The 22,961-nt window shown below is 39.5% G+C and overlaps 1 protein-coding gene and 1 long non-coding RNA gene across 6 annotated transcripts in view; both read right to left on the bottom strand.

The window, feature by feature from the left end:
• Positions 1 to 1,333: 1,333 nt before the first annotated feature.
• Positions 1,334 to 7,302, bottom strand: LOC113041488 (uncharacterized). The gene is made up of 3 exons (XR_003275405.1): positions 5,723 to 7,302; positions 2,433 to 2,564; positions 1,334 to 2,350 (listed from the first exon to the last, which is right to left on the bottom strand). It is a non-coding gene; the product is annotated as an uncharacterized LOC113041488 (long non-coding RNA).
• A 2,172-nt stretch (positions 7,303 to 9,474) lies between these two features.
• Positions 9,475 to 22,961, bottom strand: part of casz1 (castor zinc finger 1) — a 78,145-nt gene continuing 64,658 nt past the window's right edge. For 4 of the 5 annotated variants that reach the window (XM_026200054.1, XM_026200055.1, XM_026200056.1 and 1 more), the window contains 9 exons: positions 22,165 to 22,319; positions 21,082 to 21,204; positions 20,564 to 20,881; positions 20,227 to 20,425; positions 18,526 to 18,697; positions 16,213 to 16,361; positions 15,845 to 16,079; positions 14,613 to 14,930; positions 9,475 to 14,018 (listed from right to left, as the gene is read on the bottom strand). In XM_026200054.1, coding sequence (XP_026055839.1) covers positions 12,775 to 14,018; positions 14,613 to 14,930; positions 15,845 to 16,079; positions 16,213 to 16,361; positions 18,526 to 18,697; positions 20,227 to 20,425; positions 20,564 to 20,881; positions 21,082 to 21,204; positions 22,165 to 22,319 — 2,913 coding nt within the window. In that variant the 3' untranslated portion in view covers positions 9,475 to 12,774. The remainder of the gene's footprint in view (positions 14,019 to 14,612; positions 14,931 to 15,844; positions 16,080 to 16,212; positions 16,362 to 18,525; positions 18,698 to 20,226; positions 20,426 to 20,563; positions 20,882 to 21,081; positions 21,205 to 22,164; positions 22,320 to 22,961) is intronic. The other variant, XM_026200057.1, reaches the window with a different exon arrangement.

Here is a 22,961-nt window from a genome sequence, read left to right as displayed (position 1 = left end):
TGGTTTCTTTTCTTTCTTTTTTTAAAAAACTTTTTTTGACAAACTTGTGTGTATTTGACAGTTTATGAAAGATAACTTTATTTAGTACTAATATGCCATGTGATAGTTGTTTTCCATTGTGTGTGTGTGTGTGTGTGTGTATGTGTATATATATATATATATATATATATATATATATATATAATATATATATATATTATATATATATATACAGTATGTATAATTTGTATTTTTTTTCATACATATAAAATATTTCTATATAATATCAATTATATGAATATTAATACAGTCATGGCCAAAATATCATATATTTAATAGATGTGTATTTTTTTCTCTATTAATTTGTGTTGTCTCCCAAAACATGTAATAAACATGCTTTAAGTCCTGGTGTCCCCAACAGTCGACATGTATGAAATCGATGTCCTGTTTCATATCAAAAGGTCATATTTCGATTCCAAACCACATAAACAATTTTCTGAGATGTTGATTTATGACAAACTAATTAAAGGTTAGTCAGATTTAAAAGATAATTACAAACTGTTATCATATTTCCATAAGGGTATCACACTTGATTACTAAATTAATGTCAGACATATTTAAAGACCAAGTAGTGGGAGTGATCATGGTGAAACATCCAATGATTTGGTATCTCTAAAAAGCCCTGAATGTGACGGCACAGGACATCCAGACTTAAAACTGTGATCGTAACGTCTCAAAGAAATCGCTAAAACATAATGTCCTCCATATTTGGTAGTCAGGGGGATATATTCAGATTCACTTTTATATATTCACAATTTACATTATATGATCAGGCTTATACAGTAGCCACATATTCAGATTTACACCTATATAATTGAATAGATTTGTATAAATTACTTATTGTTTGGCACCTCACAAAATATGTGTGTGTGTATGTGTATATATACATATATGTGTGTGTGTGTGTGTGTGTGTATGTGTGTGTATGTTCCTGGATCAACATTATTGTTCAAAAATATAGACTTAACCCAATCCCTAAACCTAACTCTACCCATAATTTATTTCTAAAGTCAGTGGGAAATGATAGCTGATTAACAAGGATGTAGAAGCACCTAACTCTGGCTGTAAGCCTAATACAGATAAGTTATAGCTCAATTCTGATTGGTTGATAAAATTGTTGTTCCAGGATCAACAAGGATGTTGATCCAAAAACATGTTGTACTTGGTGAAATCACGCTCACACACACACACACACACACATATATACACCATACATACACACATATACAGTAGTCAATATTTTAAGTTGTTTTATTTTAATCAAAACATTTCATAAAAGTTGTCCTAAAACCAAAATGTGTCTTGTCCTAGGACAACTTTGAAGAACCATTTTGAACCACTTCAGATGTTGACTACTTATATATATATATATATATATATATATACACGCACGCACACACACACGCATTAGCATGCTGTATACTGTTCAAGTGTGTAGAATTATATGTATATCATTATTTATTTTTTATAATTTATTGCAATTTAATCTCAGTTTCTTTGTAATTTCATCATGTAGCACTAGGGGGTTGTGAACCCTGGTTTTGGAAACCATGCGTTTGAAAGTGTGCTATATGTGCTATTAGCAAAACTAAAGGACACTTTTAACACCCTTAAACATAACTTTCATCACTACAGTGCTGTCATAAAAATGGAATTAGAACACATTCCATATTAAAGATATCAGCCGATGCCAGTCATACCTATCTTTATTTTTAACAATAGCACAGCAGGTGCCCCATTAAAGCAGTATCCCTGGACACAATCCCAGTCGCCGGGGCAGAAAACCTCTCCAAGTTCTCTCAGCTTTGCATGAGAAAGGTCAAGCCTAATTCTACAGGGATGGACCAGAGGGGTGACTTCCTCCTTCCGTCTCAGATAAGATAAGCAGGAGCGCATGCAGAGCTGCATGTGTAGGAGGGAGCCTGTTTGATGTTGTGCTAATGTGGGTCCAGACCTCTAGAACACCACTGGGTATCCTACACTCAAAGGGAATCTGCTGATGGACAGATGGTAGCACGCACCACGGGACACTCGCGCTCTATGCTGATGGAGTCAGCTGCGTGCGATGTTGCGCTTCACCCTGCAAAACACAGAATCTGGTTTCTGTCATTGTGCTGCGAGAGCCTTGGGCACACACTTTGGAAGCCCTCTTATCTAGACTTTAAGTAACAAGGTTAATTTGGCTTTAAAAATCATGATGTCAAACTTCAGAGTCAACTATGAGGAAAACTACAAAAAACTCACAATGCATGATAAAGCCCAAAAAGTGTATGTGCCACAATATTCCATGGAATGAAAGTTGCAAAAAAGGCTGAAAAATATAAAGATGAAAAAAGATGACAAAAAAGTTTTACTTAAGAACAGCAAGTGTTTCAGTCATAACATGACCTTACCTCATTACAATGGATGGATGGATGCATTTATATGGCGCTTTGTGTGTTGTTGTACAATCACATGGGGGGGGTCTCTCCTCAACCACCACCAGTGTGCAGCATCCGCATTACAATGCCAGGTGCAAGAGTGATCTTATAAAAAAAAAAAAGAACACATGGTTTTGTCACCCAATATATGTGATGTAAAAATATTTGTATTGATCGTGTGATTTATACCAAATTGTATATGACTAGTGAAAACTGCAAATCTCAAAAATGCAGAATTCACTCTTGCACCTGGCAAGAGAAGGTCACGCTGTGACCGAAACACCGTTCCTCAGTTAAATTTTATTTATTTATTTATTTATGTATTATCTCACATTTTTTGCTTTTTTCATCTTCATAGCGTTGGGAGTTTTTTGTCACTTCCAACTTGTATCGAGTGACTTCCTTACAGTTTATGCCTCGATATTAAAAACACACACACATACACACATATATATATATATATATATATATATATATATATATATTAGTATAATAGAAATCGGTATATATAGCGCTCTTCTGGGAGCTGGAGTTTAGGTGACAATGGGCCAAGGTCGCATGAGAAGGCCTGCATGAGACCTTAGTTTGCTAAACCCTAGTGCAAAAAACCCTGCATAGTCATAAAGCACTTTGTCATCACTTATATGATTGTTCAATCGAGCAGGATTGCATTTCGCCCTGCTGTGTGGCTGCTGTCACTTGATGTTCCGCTGGCCCTGTTTCAACTCTAAATGGAACAAATACCCGCCGCCGTCATCCTCATGCGGCAAGCACTGTAGCTCTGGTGGTCAAAACGGTGTCACGTCTTGCAGAGGAGGTTTGGAAGAACAGAGGGTGGGGTGTGAAAAACAGAAAGAGGGAAGAAAACAATAGCATGCTGTAAAAGAGCAGAATAAATCTCCAGGGAGCTGAGAGCCCCTGGAAGTGGTAATACTGGAGACAATATTTATGAATTGGCCTGTAATGAGCCATCAGCGGCATGGCGGATATGAGTGCGCCACCGGAGAAAAATGCCCTTGTCCTACACGGACCAGGGAGAGCATCCGTGTTATAGTGGGTAGAATGGATTATCTAGGGGTGCTTGTCGCTTGGTGGAGATTTGGGACTGCAGGCGGTGGCGGGGCAACAGGTGCGGCCCTCGCCAAGGCTTGCAAATTAGACAAATCGCATGCGTGGCACCTGAAAGACGCCGGAGGCTCTGAGGAGGAAGCGAAAGGAAAGCTCGACCTGGCACTGACTCTCTGATAGGACTGGCTCGTCCTTCCCTATTGCAGTCTTTCTCAGTGGTGTACTTTCCACATGCAAATGCGGATTGCAACCCTGGGAGGATGTTCTGGGTGACAGCGACATGCTCCCATCTTCTGCTATAACTCGGCGCCTAAACCAACAGATTTGCTTTTAGCTTAGAGCACAGAGTTTATGCCTTAATTAAGACGATGAATACCACTGCTAACTTCCTCATCACGGTACCTGTGTAATTACACCAGCTCTGCTATATCCTGGAGCACAGCTCTTAATGACTGTGGAATAAGTAAGATGTCTGATGCCTGGAGAAATAACTAAGTCTCTTGTACAGCTGGAGGGTTGCTCTGTCATTAACGTGTTTATTAAAGACTGTTTAGAAATGTGCTGCTTGCATAAAATGCTGTGTGCTTTGAAACCATGCTAAAATGTTGTTGGAAACAATAAAGCCATTAAGAGACCTGATATGATTTCACAAATGCTGCTTTGTAAAGATTTCACGGCCCTCGAATGTGGATTTAGTTTGGACTAAGATGCACCAAAAGTGATATGTTACAGGGTTCTAACCACATGCGGCATGATTTGCGTCATTCTTGGTAGCTCCGCCCACCACAAAATCTCATTAGTCCAAAGACGTGCAATCACATAACTGTACATTAAACATCAAATGCCTTCTGATTGGCTGTGATAGTGTGGCGTAGCTCAGCAGTTTCATGTTTAGTGTGCGCAGACAAATTACTTGTTGCTGGAAACATGTCAAAGACTGTTAGTCTCACAAGCCAGTGTTTTGACTATCAGAATTAGATTTGGTGCATATTTTAAATTAGCCAAAACCGTCCATTCAGATATAAAGGCTGCTTCAGACTGACATGTTTAACCTCACACTTCACTGGAGCTTAAGTGTCGTTCAGGAGATAGTATTACAAGAGGGTGCATCAACCGTAAATGTAAACATTACTTTACTTTTGGGGAAGTCTTGGCCTAATGGTTAGAGTTTGACTCCTAACCATAAGGTTGTGGGTTCGAGTCTCGGGCCGGCAATACCACAACTGAGGTGTCCTTGAGCATGGCACCGAACCCCCAACTGCTCCAGAGCGCCGCAGCATAACTGCTGCCCACTTCTCCGGGTGTGTGTTCACAGTGCGTGTGTGTGTTCACTGTTGTGTGTGTGCACTTTGGATGGGTTAAATGCAGAGCACAAATTCTGAGTATGGGTCACAATACTTGGCTCTATGTCATGTCACTTTCAATTATCTGCCACAAATTCTCACATTTCTTTAAAAGTTTTCATGTCATGAACACAGACATTTTAAACTATCTATTTTATACAACTATTATACTTAATATATTAACTTATTTTCATAAATTATAATTTGTTATAACAAATTTAAATAATTATGTTTTAAAACATCGTTAAAAAAATTATAATAATAATGTCATAAACAGACTTTTTTCTCCACAGGTAAGAAGGGGGTGATATATTAGAGCTGTTAGAAATTGTGTTGGTATTTTTTGAAATATAGAAATTGATATTTTCCCCCCGAATATGTATTTTCCCCTCTTAGTATGTTAATTTTGCTGCCAAAGTAAATGTGCTAACCTAATTTTATTATATGTAAATAATTATATATTTATATAAATATTATTTCTATCATATTAATTTATTTACTTTAATAAATGTATCTTTAAATTATAATATATACGCTATATATATATATATATATATATATATATATATATATATATATATAAACATTTTTCCCACTTCAAGCACTTTATTATTAGTATCAGCACAATCTTTCCAATCTTCACCTCTTCCATTCTGCAAATATCACATTGCTGATGTATCGGGTATTGAATGACAGTATTTTAAGTGTGTGGAGTGAGAAGACCAGTGTGTTATCAACCATCACCATAATGCAAAAGATTAGCACAAGCCCCGTCCCACCTGTTTTCACGTTTCTTTTCATAAGGGCCGCAGCTGCTGCACCAAACAAGGCATTTTAAAAGCTCTTATTTACCTTGACCCGGTTCACAAGGATGCACTGGGAGATTCTGTCATGTCCTTATGGCCATCATGCAAACATGCATTGCTGGTGGCTTTAGTGTCAGAGCAGAGCTGTGGAGAGCTGCTGAATGTCATCATATCCTGTGTGGTTCATCAAAAGAGCTGCTTTTTCTAATTCTCTTTGTTCCCTTTCAATCAAGTCTGATTTAAGAGTCAGTTAAATGGACGAAATTGGTAGCTGGCTTTTATTTCTCCCTCCCTCTCTTCTTTCATTCAATAAGGTTCAATTTGAAAATGGTCTGGTTTGTATCCTTAATAGGCTATATATGCCCGCTGCACTGTGTGCAGGTGCTCCCAATCACAAGAAGCAGTGCGCGCACACACTGTGACAATGTGAAACACCGCGATTTATCGCTTGCATTTGCGTGATGTTTTTCAGCGTTGATTGCCTGGCTGGACGTGTGATTTCATAGGGCCACGTCTCCATCTGTATACACCATTTTCTCTAAGTATTGAACATTTTCATCTTTCTTCAATACAAGCTAATTGCATTAAGTTTGAGCAATATTCATATTGCCGCGCATTGTGCCCCTGCGTGGCAGCTCTGTTTTATGGCTCCGGCGCGCGCTGTCAACCGCGTGTTCCTGCCGTCATCAAGGCGCTAAGGACCACATCAACCATCTCCGCTCATTCGCAGCGAGCCTGCTGGGCTTTCCCCCGCAAGAAACCCGACCAATTCTCTGTGGAATCGTGCTAAATTAACCAAATTTACAGCTTAGCACTCAAGGATCTCCTTAGTTGGTAAGTAAATGGCCCTCGCTGGCGTGCGCGCGTGCGAGAGTAATGCCTTGTTGCTCCCAGTACTCTCTTTCTGGACGGAGTCGTAAAGAGCTGAAAAATCTCCCCAGTGCTCCAGAGATGGCTGTTCAGCCTTTAAGCAAACTGCGTGTAATCTAACCTAGCCCGAGTAACAAAGTCGGCTAAAACAGTGTTATTTAATCATTTCCACATATTTTCAGTCCTGTGATGATTAGAGAACGCGCTGTTATCAGGCCCACACAGAATCTGCGAGCTCTACAAATATACGAGAAATCCAAGCTTCCCAAATATTACACATCCCCGCATTTTATTATTGTTTGGCTAATTTGATAAAGCCTACTTTCAGCCAGCAGTGCCGAGAAAGGCTTTGAATTGGAAAGGGCCGTAGTGATGTCACGACCTGCCCGTCTCAGCTCATGAATATTAAGTTGTTTCGACCTGACCTTGCATATGTATCAAATATATAAATAAAGAAAAAAAATACAGATCAAATTACAAACAATTTGTTTGCAAACATCCTCGTCGTCCTACCAATAAGAGTGCCGTTATAGAAAATATAAAGGCATTTTGGTAACGTTTTCTTTTTAATTAACATGAACTAACAATGAGAAAAGCCTAAACCCTATTTAGTGTAAATTTCTAAATACATTATTAAGATCAAAAGTAGTACCTGTAAATATTATTTTAATATTTGTAATGTTACAATGTAATTACACAGTTAAGTAGACTACTACATGTACTTGCTATATGGTTAAGGTTAGGATGAAGGTTTGGTTTAGGGAAAGTTGCATGTAATTATGCATTAACATTGTTAGTTAATGTTAGTTAATACATTATGTTTGGCTGATGGAATCTTGTAAAATGTTACTCAGATTTTATATAAATATTTTTTTGCAGATTCCTACTGGGCTTTTATACATTTTATAATTGTTTAAAAGTATTATCATAATTTTTAACATGTATGTAAATGCCTAAAACAAGGGCATTTCGTGTCTTTGCATTGTGTATTGGCATTTTACAGTATTTAATTATTTCTTTATTCTTTTTAATGTCTGTATTAATATCTGGGTTTAAAATGACTTGTAAAGTTTACATTTACAGAGAAATTACCTCTTATCCCTTGCACAAAATTGCTATTAGGAGATTCTGATTGTGGAAATTTGGCTCAGACTGAAATTCTTCACTTGTTTACGTGCAGCTGCGCAGCTTCAAGTAAAAACTTGCGTGTTTTCGACAGGTGTGTCTTTAGTTAATGTTAAGATAAGAGCATATTAAATCATTCTTAGCTTTGGATGTGCTTTTCTGTTACAATGATTTGCCAAAATCTGAAATACGGTCTACTGAACGAGCTTGTTGTGTCTGACTACACACATTTAAAGTCATATTTATGCTGAAATCTCCCCTGATCCAGAACATAATTGAGCATTTCTCCTCATTTCAGTAGACATGAATACAGAGAATAGCATTTGTACATAGCGGGCCTGTGACATTACCGCCAATAAGGTCTTGTTAAAGTTAAATTGGCTGAATGTGTGTCTAATTCTCTTTTTCCTTCGGGGTCCCTGAACTTAATTTTTCACACAAGCAGCAGCTGCTACCAGTGGCATGGCAGCTTCCTTATGAATCCTTTTTTTAAACTCTGACCAAAGGTCTCTTTAAATAAAGCCACGCATGAATGGAAATGGCAAAATGAATGTGAATGCCAAAGGTTACGCGGAAATGGATGAGATTTACAGACGCATACTAAAAACAGAACAATACTGCAATTATATGCACAAATGGAATGATTATTTCCAATGTTTATGACAAGCATATGAAATGCGATTTGTAACTAAACAACCGTACACTTCTGAATTGTCAGAAATACACAGCTGTTACAATGTGTTTGTGGGTGTAATGCCATTAAACAATGCAATAAGAAACTAAATATACACACGGCGTTCCTCGATTGCTTGAAATATTATGGTTGATTCTTGTGCATCCTAATAGGTTGTGTAGATGATGTGTGACCACCGCTGTTGTGACATATGTACAGAACACCTGTCGTATGTTTCTGGGCTCCATTGTTCCTCATGCGCTGCTGTTGCTGCTGCGTCTCACACAACCTGTTCCTGGAACCTCAACCCTCAGTACGAGTCAGATCCAGCCCCGGTATGACTACACACACACAGCTCATTATGATGAAAAAAAAAAAAAGTCTATGGAGATGAAACATGTTCATGCAGCTGTGTGTCTCTGTTTCAAGTGAAATCTGTCCGGTAAATAAGCTCAATATAAAAAAAATAAAAAAAAAATAGATTAATTTAATTCCACATGTGGTGGTCCCACAACGTCCTTGAAAATAAAAGCATAAAAATGTCTTTGCATTACAGAACAAAAATTCATTCTGAAAAAACAAAGAAACAAAAACCTAGCAGCATTTGTTTGCACTTACAGTACCTTATCTACTTAATACTTCAGTGTTATAATTTAACACATTTTGCATTATATCTACTGTAATTATATAAAATTCTAAATTATAGATTTATTTTATTTATAATTTGAAATACACATACAATTGATAAAACGCTTTGAAAACTGGTCTTGCATAAAGCATAGCCTATATGCACACATTTTTATATATGATTATTACTTTTAGCATTTAACATTTTTGGTTTTGCTCTAATGTTTTGCATGAAAAGCATGCTTGTGCTCATTTTGAAATAAATGCATTCTTGATTTGCCAGTTGACTTGCATTTTTAATTGTGGCCTAAGTGTCCAAATGATGTTTGCAACGTAATTTACATAACTGAATGCAATTTATAATTTATACAGCCAAATCAAGAATTATTTGTTTTTTCTTTTTTTGTAAGACAATAAGGTGATCTGTTGTTTCAACAGCAGCCTGCACTAGTTTGGAGGTTGTTTCCGTCTGGTTTTTGTGTAATATAATTTCCATAGTTGTCTTTTTTTTTTTTTTTTTTCAAGATTATATGCAGGATGCCAGCTGGCAGACAGATGGTGGTGGCTTTACACGTTTTTATTTAAAGACACATCAGAAGGAAGAGGAGGGTGAGGCAAGAGAACAGCTGTAGCGAGTGGGACAGGACGGTATATGCTGGTCAAAACGACGAGCAGCCTGCACAATGAGAGAGAGAAGAATGAAAAACAAACACACTTTTAGAGAGCTAGAAACTTTCCCCAAATGCACCAGAGAGCATTCGTACCCTAAATATGGCTCCATGACTATGTCAGAGTGAGAATTTCATGATCTATTGTTTGTACACGCGAACTGAATTTGTTATACAAAATGCTCGGTCTATGGAGAAAAGTAATAAGGATGTTAAAATGCTGTCTTCCTCAGTCAGAGCAGCGCTGCTGGCGTTCTCTGTGTCATACCACAGACCTGGGGCCTTGTGCCCTTTAACGGCGTTCGTCTCAGCAGGAGGGGGGCTTATTAACTCCAGTCCCGTTAAACCTTTTCACTACAGCACAGCAGTGCTACCTACGACTAACCGCGCAAGCCATGAGATCGAGAAACACTGTGTGGAGCATTTGCATTGTTATAATAATTAGAATTTCTTTATTTCGACTCTTTACAAATCCTGCTATTTTACACACATAAAATGTATTCAAGTGCACAGTATCTCCCAGGCAAACAGCTGCTTCAGTGTGAGTCCTGCGCCTTTGCACTTGAGACCAGAGAACAAACGGCCTGTGAGAGGGGCATGCCATATGCAAAATACATAAGTTCAATTAAATAAAACAAACACCAAAACAACAGCAAACGAAAGAGTTGTGGATGGTATTAAATTATGCAGATATCATCGTTATTGTGGTCGCACATGATATACAGCTTTGAAAATGATGACTTTGTTGCGTAAAAGGTAGAAATACACTCCAATGTTCAGTGCTACAATAATGTGACTCGTATAGATTTAATTACCACTAATTCCTCTACCACTATGGGGAAACCATGGTAATAACAATAAAACCTCACATACACGCTTACATACAGTCACGCGCACACACATACAAGCAAACTATACTGGTGTTAGTTCAGTTTTTAACTTTTTATTCTTTATTTCTCCTTTTTATTTTCTTTTTAAAGGAAGCTTTTAATCAAAGAGCATTTTTGTTCATATATAGTTTTTACAGAAGAAAATACTATACAACCTTTTTTTTTTTTTCTCCTGAAACAATATTGTCGAGGATAACCATCTACACATTTAGTTGCCTATATTATGAACAAAGCCGTGTTTAGGAAATAATTAATCATTTCCTCGCCTCGCGTTTCCTTGTTTATATTCAATGGAGGCCAAGCAAACAAAAATCATTCTTCTGTCTTTTTCTTTTTTTAATTTGGAGCGAAGCACTGCAATTATTTCCTCTGTATAGAATTCATTTAAATTACAGTCATCATTAGTGTTACTCGTTAGACAAGCCAGGTTCTAGCATGCCCGTTTCATATTGAAATCATCCAATCTTGGAAGCGAAGAAAAAAAAGTTTTTTTTTTTTTTCTTTTTTTTTCTTAAATAAAACACAGAACAACAGTTCTTCGTCACACTGAAAGACTATTTGTGCATCAAAGCAAAGTGAACTAAACAACATTGTAAAGCAAATTCCCTGTTAAAAGATATATGCAATAATTTCAAAAAGTAAAAATGAACCTAAAAAGTGCAAAAACACCCTAGAATTTTCTCATTGCAAGGTCACATAAATATTAAATAACTTCTTATTATTGGAGCGAAACCACAGCTGTTGTTAAGAGAAAACAAAAGCTTGAAACATTGTTTTCTGTCTGTACAATTCAACAAAAAAAATCACACACTTTCCATCACCAGCATTAGCATTCATCGTGGTGCCTGTGATTCCTGTCCTCCATTCAGCCCTCTAGAAAAAAAGTCTCTCTCCATGATTCCTCTTCTTTTAGAAATAGATATATGATGCTTCTGAAAAAAGAAGCTTGAAAATCCAGTCTCCATCCTCAGACTTTGTTGCAACTATTGTTTTTTTTTTTCCGTTTCATGCTACAGAAACTGCGAAGGGAAAAGGAAAGAAAAATAACACCTACAAACATCTTTTCCCTACATTCAGAGACACTCGTCTCCTGCTCTGTGTTTGATGGACACTTTAGGACATCTATTTTTGGATCAAAACAAAGACATAGCTGTAATCTCCTCCCATTCATACTGGGCAGTAGCACCATCATCACATTACAAACTCTCCGAAACACAGGGGGCGACAACTCTCGCCATTGAAACAGACCCATTTACAGTGAGACACCCCCACATCATCTGGTCATGCCTGTGCAATTAGAGAATAATGCAAAAACAAACAAACAAAAAGCCATAGTAATGCAATCAATGTAAAAGATAACAAAACGTCTTAAATAGAGGCTTGAGTATCTGCTCTCATCTATACAAAAGTGCACTATGAATATGCGATGCCAAATGGGTCTCATCGAGAAAAGGAGAAGGAACAGAAATCAAGTGAGAGCTAGCGGCCTGCTTTATGGCCTGGAGCTTTGCAGTCACTGGTCACTTTTTGTTTGTCCTGAAGATGCAGGCGAATGTCCATATGGAATGGAGCCTATGACACCACTGACCATGACAGCAGGTTTAAGTGAGAACTGTAAATAAAAATAATAATAATAAAAAAATCAACGGAGAAGCATACAAGTCAAAGCACTGATGCAGGCCCCTGCACTTCAATAACAATAAGAATAAGAATAATGACACAAGGTGTTTCTGAATCAATTATTTGAGCAACATTCTTTATAAAAGATTTCCTGCAATGTACGCATTTCGTCTGTTTCTGGTTGGTACAAGGGTCCTGCAATCCAGTGACCGCAATTAAAATGTACATTAACATCCACACATCTACTTTATATAGATAGTCATATATAGAGAGATTGTTTTTTCCGTATTTTTTTTTTCCACACACAGAAAGTAACAAATGAAATTGAATAAATTAAAGTCAAACATGCACACACACAAAAGACTGATGTGTAGGAAAAGGTTTACATGGCCACCCATGTGTAAAAGAGGGCCTCGTCTGTCTATTTCTCTGTTCATTTTTTAATGCATAATTAAATTAATAATGTTGGTCATCTTGTAAACATCATAATAAATCATTTTGGGCCTTCACTTTTCTTGTAGTTGGTTATTTTCTTGTCATCTGCTGTGTCTCTAAGCATGATAAATGAGGCCACTCAAACTTGCGTTTGTTCAGGGAATTCATAGTTCTCCTTCTACAGCATAGATTAGGGCTCAGCCTCCGGCTCCTCTTTATCCAGTCGGGAAGTCTCAGCATGGTTCATGGAAGCATCAAAACTCTCTCCATTGTCTTTGTCTACTTCTGGCTCTGGCATTGAATCTTCATACGAGTCTGTATTCATATCCTCCTCCTCTTCATCGTCATCATCGTCGTCATCCTCCTCGGCTATCGGCTCTTCCTCAGCTGACAGGTCATCTTCTGGGTCGCCGGATGTGCCAGTAGTGTCGTCCTGGGGGTGACTCAGGCCCATTGAAGCAGCAGGGCCAGAGCTGGTGGCAAGGGACAGTGGCTCCCGGTACATCTTTTTGCTCAGGTCCATGGAGTCACTGAGGCCCAACCCAGCAGCATTTTTCAGGAAGAACAAGGAGCTGTTGGTGTCTGTCCCCAGGTTCAGAGAGCTGTCAAGGCCCGGATGCTCATACTCACTGGAGGCCCCTGCCGAATGGAGGTACATGGCCATGTTCTTGTGGGTCAGCCCCGGTGTGCCAGGTGAGGTTGGGGGCATATTCATGGGCATTGGAGGCATGGCTAGACCTGCATGGTGGTGATGGTGGTTTCCCTCCTGGTTGGGGGAAACAGAAGGCAGCTCTCCCCTCTCTTGCTTCTCATGCTTGCGCTTGTGGGAATCCATCTGTGACATGCCCACTACTGTGTGCTTGCACTCTGGGTAAGTGCAGTGGAAATGCGAACACTTGAGCTTGTACTTGCAGTCGGCCACTTCGCAGTCCACGCTGGAGCTGAACTGACAGAATCCGGCTGCGCTGATCACATCCTGCTTGCCGTGGTGCTTGCGGTGCGCCGTCACCTTCGTGCTGTCCGTGCAGCGGAAGCCGCAGCGCAGGCAGTGGAAGTGGGTGCTGTTGCCGGAGAACTGGCAATCGGGGAAGTTGCAGCACAACGAAGACTTGAAGCGCTTGAAATCATCCAGGACCAGGTTGTCCACGCGGTCGTGGTGCTGGGCGTGCTTGTACATGTGGGTGCGGCCGCAGAACTTGTAGCCGCAGTTCTCCCGCGTGCAGTGATAGTGGGTTACCTTCAGGGAGAATTGACAGCCCGTATCCTTGCAGTCCTCATAAAGGTCGTAGCGGCGGAACCCTTCCAGCATCATGCCTTCATCCAGCATCTTGCGAGACGAAGCGGTCTTGCGGCGCTTGCCGAAGGGTGACATGTCCTCAATGATCCAGAAGCGTTTCTTGGCCCCAGTTGCCGTCGGAATAGAGATGGTGTTACCTGTTTGCAAAAAAAAGCATTTACGGGTTAGACTTCACTCATTACGATGAACAGCAAAGCAATTCTGCAAGCAGTAGCCGCCACATGCGCCCTATCAAAGCTACCCACAAAGGTTCCTCCTACAGCAATGTACTATATAATGTGATTCCATGTTATAATCAAACAGAGACAGTACCATTTGTATAATGTACTGGTGACATTTTAACGTGATTGTCACGTCTAGGTATTGGGAGAGTTCAAAGGTGCTTCCGTACATCTGGCTTTATGGGAGAGCGGGATTCCCTCCCATAAGCCTGAGGTCAGTGCTAATGATGTGCTCCCTGTCCTGGCCAGCAGGAATCACATGACTCTATTAAAGCCTGGCATGATTAAACCAGCCCTTTACAGCAGGCTACTAATGGACAGCATTTCAGACAGTGGACCTAATAGCAGGTGTGCAATGTACTACACAAGACTAAAACCACCACCTCGGTGGCTTGTATGAACTGCACTGCATGTGTAAAATGCTTAAAGAGTTGTACCCAGCTAATAAGCTCTAGTCCAAACTACTGTGACTCTAAAGCTGCAGTGTTCAGGTGGAGACGGGATAGGTACCTGCAGCGTCCTGCACTATAGGGACGTCATTTTTAACTGAAGACGAAGTAGGAATGATGGGGCTGAAAGCTGGTGTGTTGGTTGGCATGACAACACTCCTAGTGGCTCCAAGAGAGGCGCTGAGCAGAGAGTATGACAGACAGGATGGGGAGAGGAGATATGGGAGCGAAGGGAGTGGTGGCCGGAGAAGAGCCGAGGAGAGAGATGGAGGCTGACTCTGGAGCGCAGGCTGATGAGGAGGTGGAGGAGGAGGTGCAGATTGAGAAGAAGGAGGAGAGTCAGCAGAGGTAGTGGTGGCAGGGACCTGACAGCCTGGTCCTACAGAGACATGGTGCCAAAGAAGGATGGTAACAGAGACAGGAAGGTACAAGACACAGAGGTGGGGAGGTAAAAAGGGAAAGAGATCAAGTAATGAAAAAATGAAAGCCAAATGGTAACAAAAGTCAGACAACAGCCAAAAGCAACAGTGATGAGAATGAAAGATAACATTTGAAATCAAACAGTGAAACTATAAAAATCAATTAAATGAAGGAAAGTTCAGATTCAAAGAGCAAAGGCCCAGATTTAAAATTGTTAGCCAGTTCGCTAATGTATGCCTGTGAATTAGACCTGTCGCCCATCCCTTCAACGAAACGAGCTCTCTCAAAATTCTACAGACAATGACTGACATGCCTTTAAGTTAACTGATAAAATAGCACAGTCTGTACCCAGATTATGTTTTGATATTCCCCGGTAAATTCCCAGGACACCCATTATAGTAACACCTGCACATTTTAGGTCATATTCCAAAAACAAAATAAATAAATAACTTTAAGCACCTGTAAGCCTAAAGGAAAATGGTAGATAACTTGTGCTATCTCTGTGTGCGGCTAATTTCCATGACAATAGAGATGAGAAAAGTCTGGGATACCTCCCTTATGTAGAAGGGGGATGGCATTCATCTGACGGGTGTGCGGAGGACTATATAACAAATTTACTGCTTTATAATTTCATAAATATCATTATAGTGGAAAACATTTGGTACCTTTACGAGTCAGCTACAACAAATACAATGAGAGTTTTTACATTTCTCTTCTTAGGGAGGTTCAAAAGGCTAACATAAGGAATACAAGGAAGTTTGGTCTGACTGACCAAATCTTTAAACATTTGCTTTGTTGGCCACACTGAGCCGTTATTTTCCTTCAGTCTATCTCTTATATTGATAACCCTAGTTATTACTGAGGTCGACTCACCTGCTGGTGAACTATCGTTGCCCACAGGGGTGCTGGTGCAACTGCGGTCTTGGTTGGAGGACTCTGAGGAGAGACCCAGTGGGCTTCCTCCACCGGTGTAATCCATGTAGTCATCATTGTCATCCATCATGCTGGAGAAGTTGGGGGTCAGACCAGGGTGGCTGCCTACCACACCGGATGAAGCTAGACTGGCCATGTGCTGCATCTCTTCAGGTCGGTTGCCATGAGAGACCATCTAAAGTACAGCACACAAACAATCCAATAAATGCCCAATGAATAAAAGCATTTGCATTCAGGTGGCAGGCATGAAGATATATAGAATTTTTGATCACTTATGGCAGTGATCTTCAAAAAAAAAATTTTCTTACCTGGGAAGGAACTCTGTCGAAGTTTTTACCCAGCATCCGCCTCATGTGTTTGCGGGCATGGGAGGTCATCTGGTGCTTGAGCAGGAAGGAGAACTGACAGCCCTCACGGATACAATGGAAGTGGCTGTTAACTTGGTTGTATTTGCACCCTGCAAGAGACGAGCGACAAAATTAACTTGAGCAAAGACCGTCTTCATCGCGCCTGGGTTTCAGGGACAACATACATCATGGATCCTCAACGAGGTAATGAGGACATTGTGCTTCCGTCCCGCGCCTGCATAATGCGGAGAGACAGAGCAGATGAGTCCAGTGTCACACTGGGAAAGTCGAACCTTTTGAAGATTAGACCTGTGGTGCTCTTTTATTACAATGACATCTTTTATTCAATTTGGAATTTACATAAATACATTCTGCATTTGGAGAAGCAATAATGCACAACCCTGCAAACCAAAGTAAACACACAATTATTTCCATATTAAATTCATTTTTCACGACCTATCTGTTGCTGGTGTACTTCCTCCCCCTCACGCCTGTCCCCTTCGCCTTTTTTCTTTTTATTATTTATTTTTTTCTACACAAAGGGCCCTACAGATTTTAATTGCTATATGTTTTCAAATTTAAAGACTGCCTCTGTGCACTAATCAAATATTGTAGGGTGCTCGTAATAATTTTATTGTGAATAATGCGAGCTGAAATAATTGAAAGAGTAGCATTCAGGGCAGGTGCGGGCTTGTCCGTAACCATGACACCCGTGGCGCCGCGCAACAAGCCGCCTGTTGTCAGATTGCTTTTGTACACAAGGGTGATATACTTTAAAATGGCAGAGTTGAGTAAATACGAGCACATGCTGAAATATCAGGGCTCTTGTGCCACCAGATCCTGGTAACCTCAGCGCCGGTGTTCTGTTTAATGTTGCTGCCATGGATACCACTTTCCCAGTCCAGCTGAACCATCAATTCTTTATGACTCTACGCTTTGCTTTTGTCATATATCCCTGGTTTATGCCACTAACCATGCAACAGGAGAGACCTTATACTCTGTGGACACCTGTGATACTTTCCACTCTTCAATCAATGTTCTTTTTGTCTTAACTTAAAGGGACAGTACACCCAAAAATGAACATTTGGTCATCATTTATTTTTCATACAGTTGATGCTTTTATACAGATTCAGTTGGACCTACAGGCCATAAAAACATACACTGACCTCTTTTTATTACGATTTTTGTTCTTTTATGGCTCAACAGCACCATCCCCATTCACAATCTCCATTTCTTCATGTTCCATAGCAGATGGGTTTGGCTCTAAAGGAGGGTGCACAATTTTTGGGTGAACTCTCCCTTTAAGGGGAGGGGAGTAGAAAGAAAATAAATTGCAAACTTTTAATCTGCCTGGTTGTGATGATGATCGAGGCTTGAAAAAGAGCAACACAAACAGACTGAGCTCGACAGGCACAGTAATTAACAAACATATGTAATTGCTCATTCCTGACAGGTTAAATATACCCAAGAAAACAACCTCTGTTTGATTGCCTACTATAAATACTGAAGTATTAATGTATGACAAAAAAGCAGACACAATTTTTCTCGGCCTGTTTTCGCTAATATAAATAAAACGTCCCCAGTTTTACAATGAGACAAGACCATCTTTAATTCCACCAAACGTGTTTGTTCTGCAAAATGTAAACGGCTGCTGGCGCGCTGACTCTGTTGTCAATGTAAACCATTCAATTGACAAAATATCAATGCACAGATACTAATGAGATAACAGCTTCTGAGAAACATGCTCAAAATTCAGTGAATAAGTGCGAAGCGCAGCCGTTTCACGCTCTGTATGTTCTACTGTGAACAGAATGGCAATTAGTGACTCAACTAGAGGAACGGCACTTTTCCTGTAGCCAGAGCCAGTGGAAAAAGTGTTTTCATAGCAGGTGATGGCATCGATATGAAATCACAGTTACATCATCTCTGATTTCACACCATCTCTGATTCTTCCAGCTGCATTACAAACGTCAAGCTTGCAGTCACTGCTTGAGAATAACGTGGGAGCTCGGATGAACAGAGAGTGTTTGGAAACACTAGTAACTGATGTCTACGGTGACTGAAACTATGAAGAGTGTGGGAGGCTGGGACATGTAAGGTTTGTACGATTTCATGATGCTGAATTCACTAAATTACTTCGCAAACCACACAGAATCAAGCAATTCCCAAAGGGTTGAGAAGGATTAAAGGAGCATGACAGAATTGTCATTTTTATGCGAACCGTCGCTCTGTGATCAAGACATTTCTTTTAATACACGGAAAGCTGGTTCTTACCTAGTCTGCCACATTCTTCTCTCTTGGTGAAGTATTTGAAGCCGTTAGCGGCACGTCTTTCAGCTTTCTCGTGCTTCTTGACGTGCCAGGGAAGTTTGGTGGTGATGTTGGTGACGAAGAAACAGCCGGGTCTCAGACAATGATAATGGCCCCTCATGCGAAACTCACAGTGCTAAAGAGAAGAGCAAAAAAACCAAACTCAGGCCCATTTTGCACAAGTCTCCATGGTTCAGTTTTCTACAGTTAATTCACAGGCCAATTATTACATATTACATTAATTTACAATCATTACTAAACCAACCATCTTTTGAACAGAAATGGGGTCTGATCATTTGTCAGTTAGTAACTCATTACTCAGGGTACCAAAGGGAAGAAGTAGGTTATACAGTATGTGCTCATTAAATCCTTTTCCTCTTTCTTTCCCAGAGCGTGTGACAGGTCCAGCCTCACTGACCAGTGGAAATCTGAAGTTTAGGTTCACGTTGTAGCCACTGACCCCAATAACAACACACCAATTAGTTCATTTGGGGATTCATCTATTTCTAAAACAGCTCTTTTATCAATTCATTAGTCTGCGTGTGCATGCATGTGTGTGTCCTCGGCAATGTAACCTGTTTCTGCACCACCATCTGTTTCCAGAGAGGCAGTTCCCCCAGGAGCACATAAACAGATCCCACTCTACTCTGGAGAGGAGGGGGGAGCTCTGAGAAGTGGGGATGGGACGCATAAATGCATTCATTTAAACAGGTTTTGCTCCAAATTCAAGTTGCAGGAAGGGGAGGGATTTTTCTATTAATGATGGAATTTTTGATGAAAAGCAAAACTTGTTTATTTTATACAGCTTTGGGATCTCCAAGGTGGTTTTCATTTTTTTTTTAGTTTGTTTGTTTGTTGTGGTGAAATAAACATGTACCTAGGATTTTGTCTTCAGTGTTTTAAATATCATTTATATGTTTTCTGAAAATAGAGTGTTTGTCTGTAACAAAGCTTATTGCCATGGAGCTAGGATGTTGGTGGTGGTTGCCAGGGTGTTTTTATCATTATTATTTATTTTATTTCATGTTATTTTTTACAGTGGTTTCAGCATATTGCAATGAGTTCACAGGGTTTTCTGGGGGGTAGCTATGTGATCCTTCAAAATAAATTTAAAAATTGAAATAATTTAGACAGCTTTATAATTTTAATTTTTAATCTTTTTTTTAAATAAGAAAATTGTAAACTGTAAGACCAGTAAGATTTTTTTTTCTTTTTTTTTTAATCATTGGAAAATGTATAAAATTTAATCAGCAAGGATGCATTAAAATGATCATTTTAACATTATATGATAACTTATTTTAAATAAATGCTGTTTCAAAGAGTCCTGAAATTGTATCAAATATTAAGCAGCACAGATGTTTTCAACATTTATGAAAATAATAAATCTTTCTTGAGCAACAAATTAGCATATACGAATGATTTCTGAAAGATCATGTTATAATGAAAAATGTATTAAAAGATTCAAATGAAAATGTTAAATTGAAAAAAAATATTTCACAATATTACTGCATATACTGTACTTTTGATCAAATAAATGCACCCTTTATACTCATCTTTCAAAATGCTTACAAACTGTTACCGACCTCAAACCTTTGAATGGAAGTGTACAGTACGGACACAATAATGTACGTCTGATACAAAAGTACCTCTAAAAATCAAGCTCACCTGGTTAGGACAAAGACACTGCAGAGAATAGTAGGAGAACTGGTCTCGCACATTCAACAGGTTGTTGTTGGGGTTAATGTGGTCCAAGCAATGTGATTCAGCCTTCCCGGATGTCTTACACACATATTTGCAATTTCCAAACAGACAGTGGAAGTGGAACTTATTGGAGTATTTGCAGTCTGTGGCCAGACAAGGATCACTGAGGGAGATAAGCGTGACGAAACGTCTGTCAGATATTTAAAACTGCACAGAAGACATGGAAATACAGGCAGCACAGACCATTCAAATCATACCACCACAGTATCGTGAATTTACACGAATGACAACGTCTACTCACTTCTCCTGAAACTGCAGGAAGCCAGGCTTGACCTGAGGCTTGGCGTTTTCCAGCGAGGTGGTGGCAAGAGGGGAAGTGGCTGGCATACTGGGCATGGAAGCAGGAAGTTGGGGGATCGATCCAGCGAGCTGCTTCCAGGCTTGGAGAGAAGGGGAAGAGCTGTAGCCCCCAGACACAGCCAGGCTGGGCACCTCCATGGGAGGCGTCTTGGCCATGGAAATGGGGGCAGCCATTTGATTAGGGGCGCTATCATTGGATTCCTTGCTCTCGTTGAAAGGGGGCTCCGATTTAACCTTCAGGTTGGCTCTGAAGTGGAAGCTAATGACAGAGAGAGGTGATTCACCCATTAGAGCTGCCAAACATAGTAGCAAATTAGCATTACTAGATCATAATCATGTAAATTTTGTGTACGTGTGCATATGTGCGCTTGTGTGTTGGTGTGAACCATAACATTTAAGAACTTTGATTTATATTCATTATGTTTGATTGTAATGCTCCAGAACAAGCGCGCTCCTCACTTGGCGTGTTTGATGGCTCCGTCCACCGTGCTGAAAAGCGCCCCACAATCTTCCACTAGGCAATGAAAATGTATCTTGTGCAAGAAATCACACTGGGCTTCACAGAAATCGTCAGTGTCATACCTGTACAAAGATTATAAGAAAGAGAAACTTTAAAAGGACGTAAAGGGTCGAACTGCTCGTAAATCCAGGTCAGTTACTCTCATGTTCTCAGTTTAGCTCATCGGGATCTGACTTTGAATAAGGTGGGTATTTTACGTGAATTATGCTTGAGCCAAAAGCAGCAGGTCACTAGCTGGGACATTTTGCTAGGGCTTCATAAGTAAATACTGTACATAACAGCACATGCTCTGGATAAATCTTCTCTTTCCACATAACAACCTGGGAATAAACACTGTGGATGGCACTGACAAGCAAAAGGGTACATCATAAAGATGGATGGTTACAAAAACCAGACACCATCTTCAACAAAACACAGAGGATGTGCAGCCAACACACGGCTGTGTTTTCTGTAATGGAAGATCTATTTGGGCATGCTGGTGATAGTAGATGACATAAGTAACATGTCCATGGTTTAAGGTTACAGTTTATAGGTAGGGAAAGTGTATATTTTAGGTGTGCAACTGTTCACCATTTCTTCACATGTTTTCACTTGAAAATGTAAGTTACTATTCTAAACTGATTGGCTGGTAGTCAAAAATCTTTATAAAAAGTTCATAAAAATCGGATGTATAGGGAAACACACACACACACACACACATATATATATATATATATATATATAAATATAAATAACACACACACACACACATATATATATATATATATATATATATATATATATATATATATATATTTTTTTTTTTACATGAATATTCAGTTGAATAAATAAAAGAAAATACAAATGAAAAATATATTAACAAATAAAAAGTGTTAAGAAAGAAAGACTCGCATAACTAATGTGAAAGAAAATTAAACAAGCCTCAGTTCCATGCTTTAAAAAAAAAAGTGTGGACGAGACTTTGTAAAAGTAAAACTAAAGCTGGAAACGACTCTATAGGGACACAAGATGATTTCAGGCACCTGCGCAGGTAGGTCCTCCACTGCTCAGTGTGTTTCTCTGGGTCTGACCTCTTCATTACCCTACTGAGATAATGAGCTGCGTCTGAGCCGTCTGCCACCTGAGCTCCCTCCAGCTCTGACTTCAGATCCAACGCACCGAAGAAACCAGGATTCATCTACACACACAACACTTGCTTAGGCACGTTTCATCACACAGTTTGCAAAAAGACAGACCAAACACACAAGGGTTTTCGTGTGCTTTATGTTTGAGGCTACAAATGTGTTTCCGTTCAGTACTTTATATGAAGCAGAGAGAGAGAGAGACAGGAAGAGAGAGAGAGAGAGAGCTGAGCTAAGCCTTCAGGAGAACTAGAGCGAGTTTTCTATTTAAATCATCAAGGTAATGGTACATGCACACCATTTATATTAGTCATAGATGATATATGATTAAAACAATGTCCATTTTAATCCCCACAAAAACACACAACATTTAAATATCTGTTCGGCACCATTTCGTCTTTTTAAAAAATGAGGGTGACAGTTGCTCTTTTTTTTCTAAGCGCTGACTTTTTAATCAAATAATTTACAAAGTCCATAAATAAAGATAGAGCAGATGGAGGAGAAAAAGAAGAAAGCCTGAGAAAAAAAAAAAAGCACGGAGAGTTCAAAACAGCTCATCAAAAAACAAACATCTCTATATATCTGCCGTGGCAACCGGCTCCTGCTTCATTATATTAATTTGCGAGCGGCGGGCTGAAATTACACTGTATGAAAAATGGCTGGAAAATTTAAATGATACAAACTCATCCTATTAGCGG

Source organism: Carassius auratus, chromosome 23 (genome assembly GCF_003368295.1).
Source record: "Carassius auratus strain Wakin chromosome 23, ASM336829v1, whole genome shotgun sequence".
Classification (NCBI taxonomy): domain Eukaryota; kingdom Metazoa; phylum Chordata; class Actinopteri; order Cypriniformes; family Cyprinidae; genus Carassius; species Carassius auratus.
This window is presented reverse-complemented; position numbering and strand designations above follow the sequence as displayed.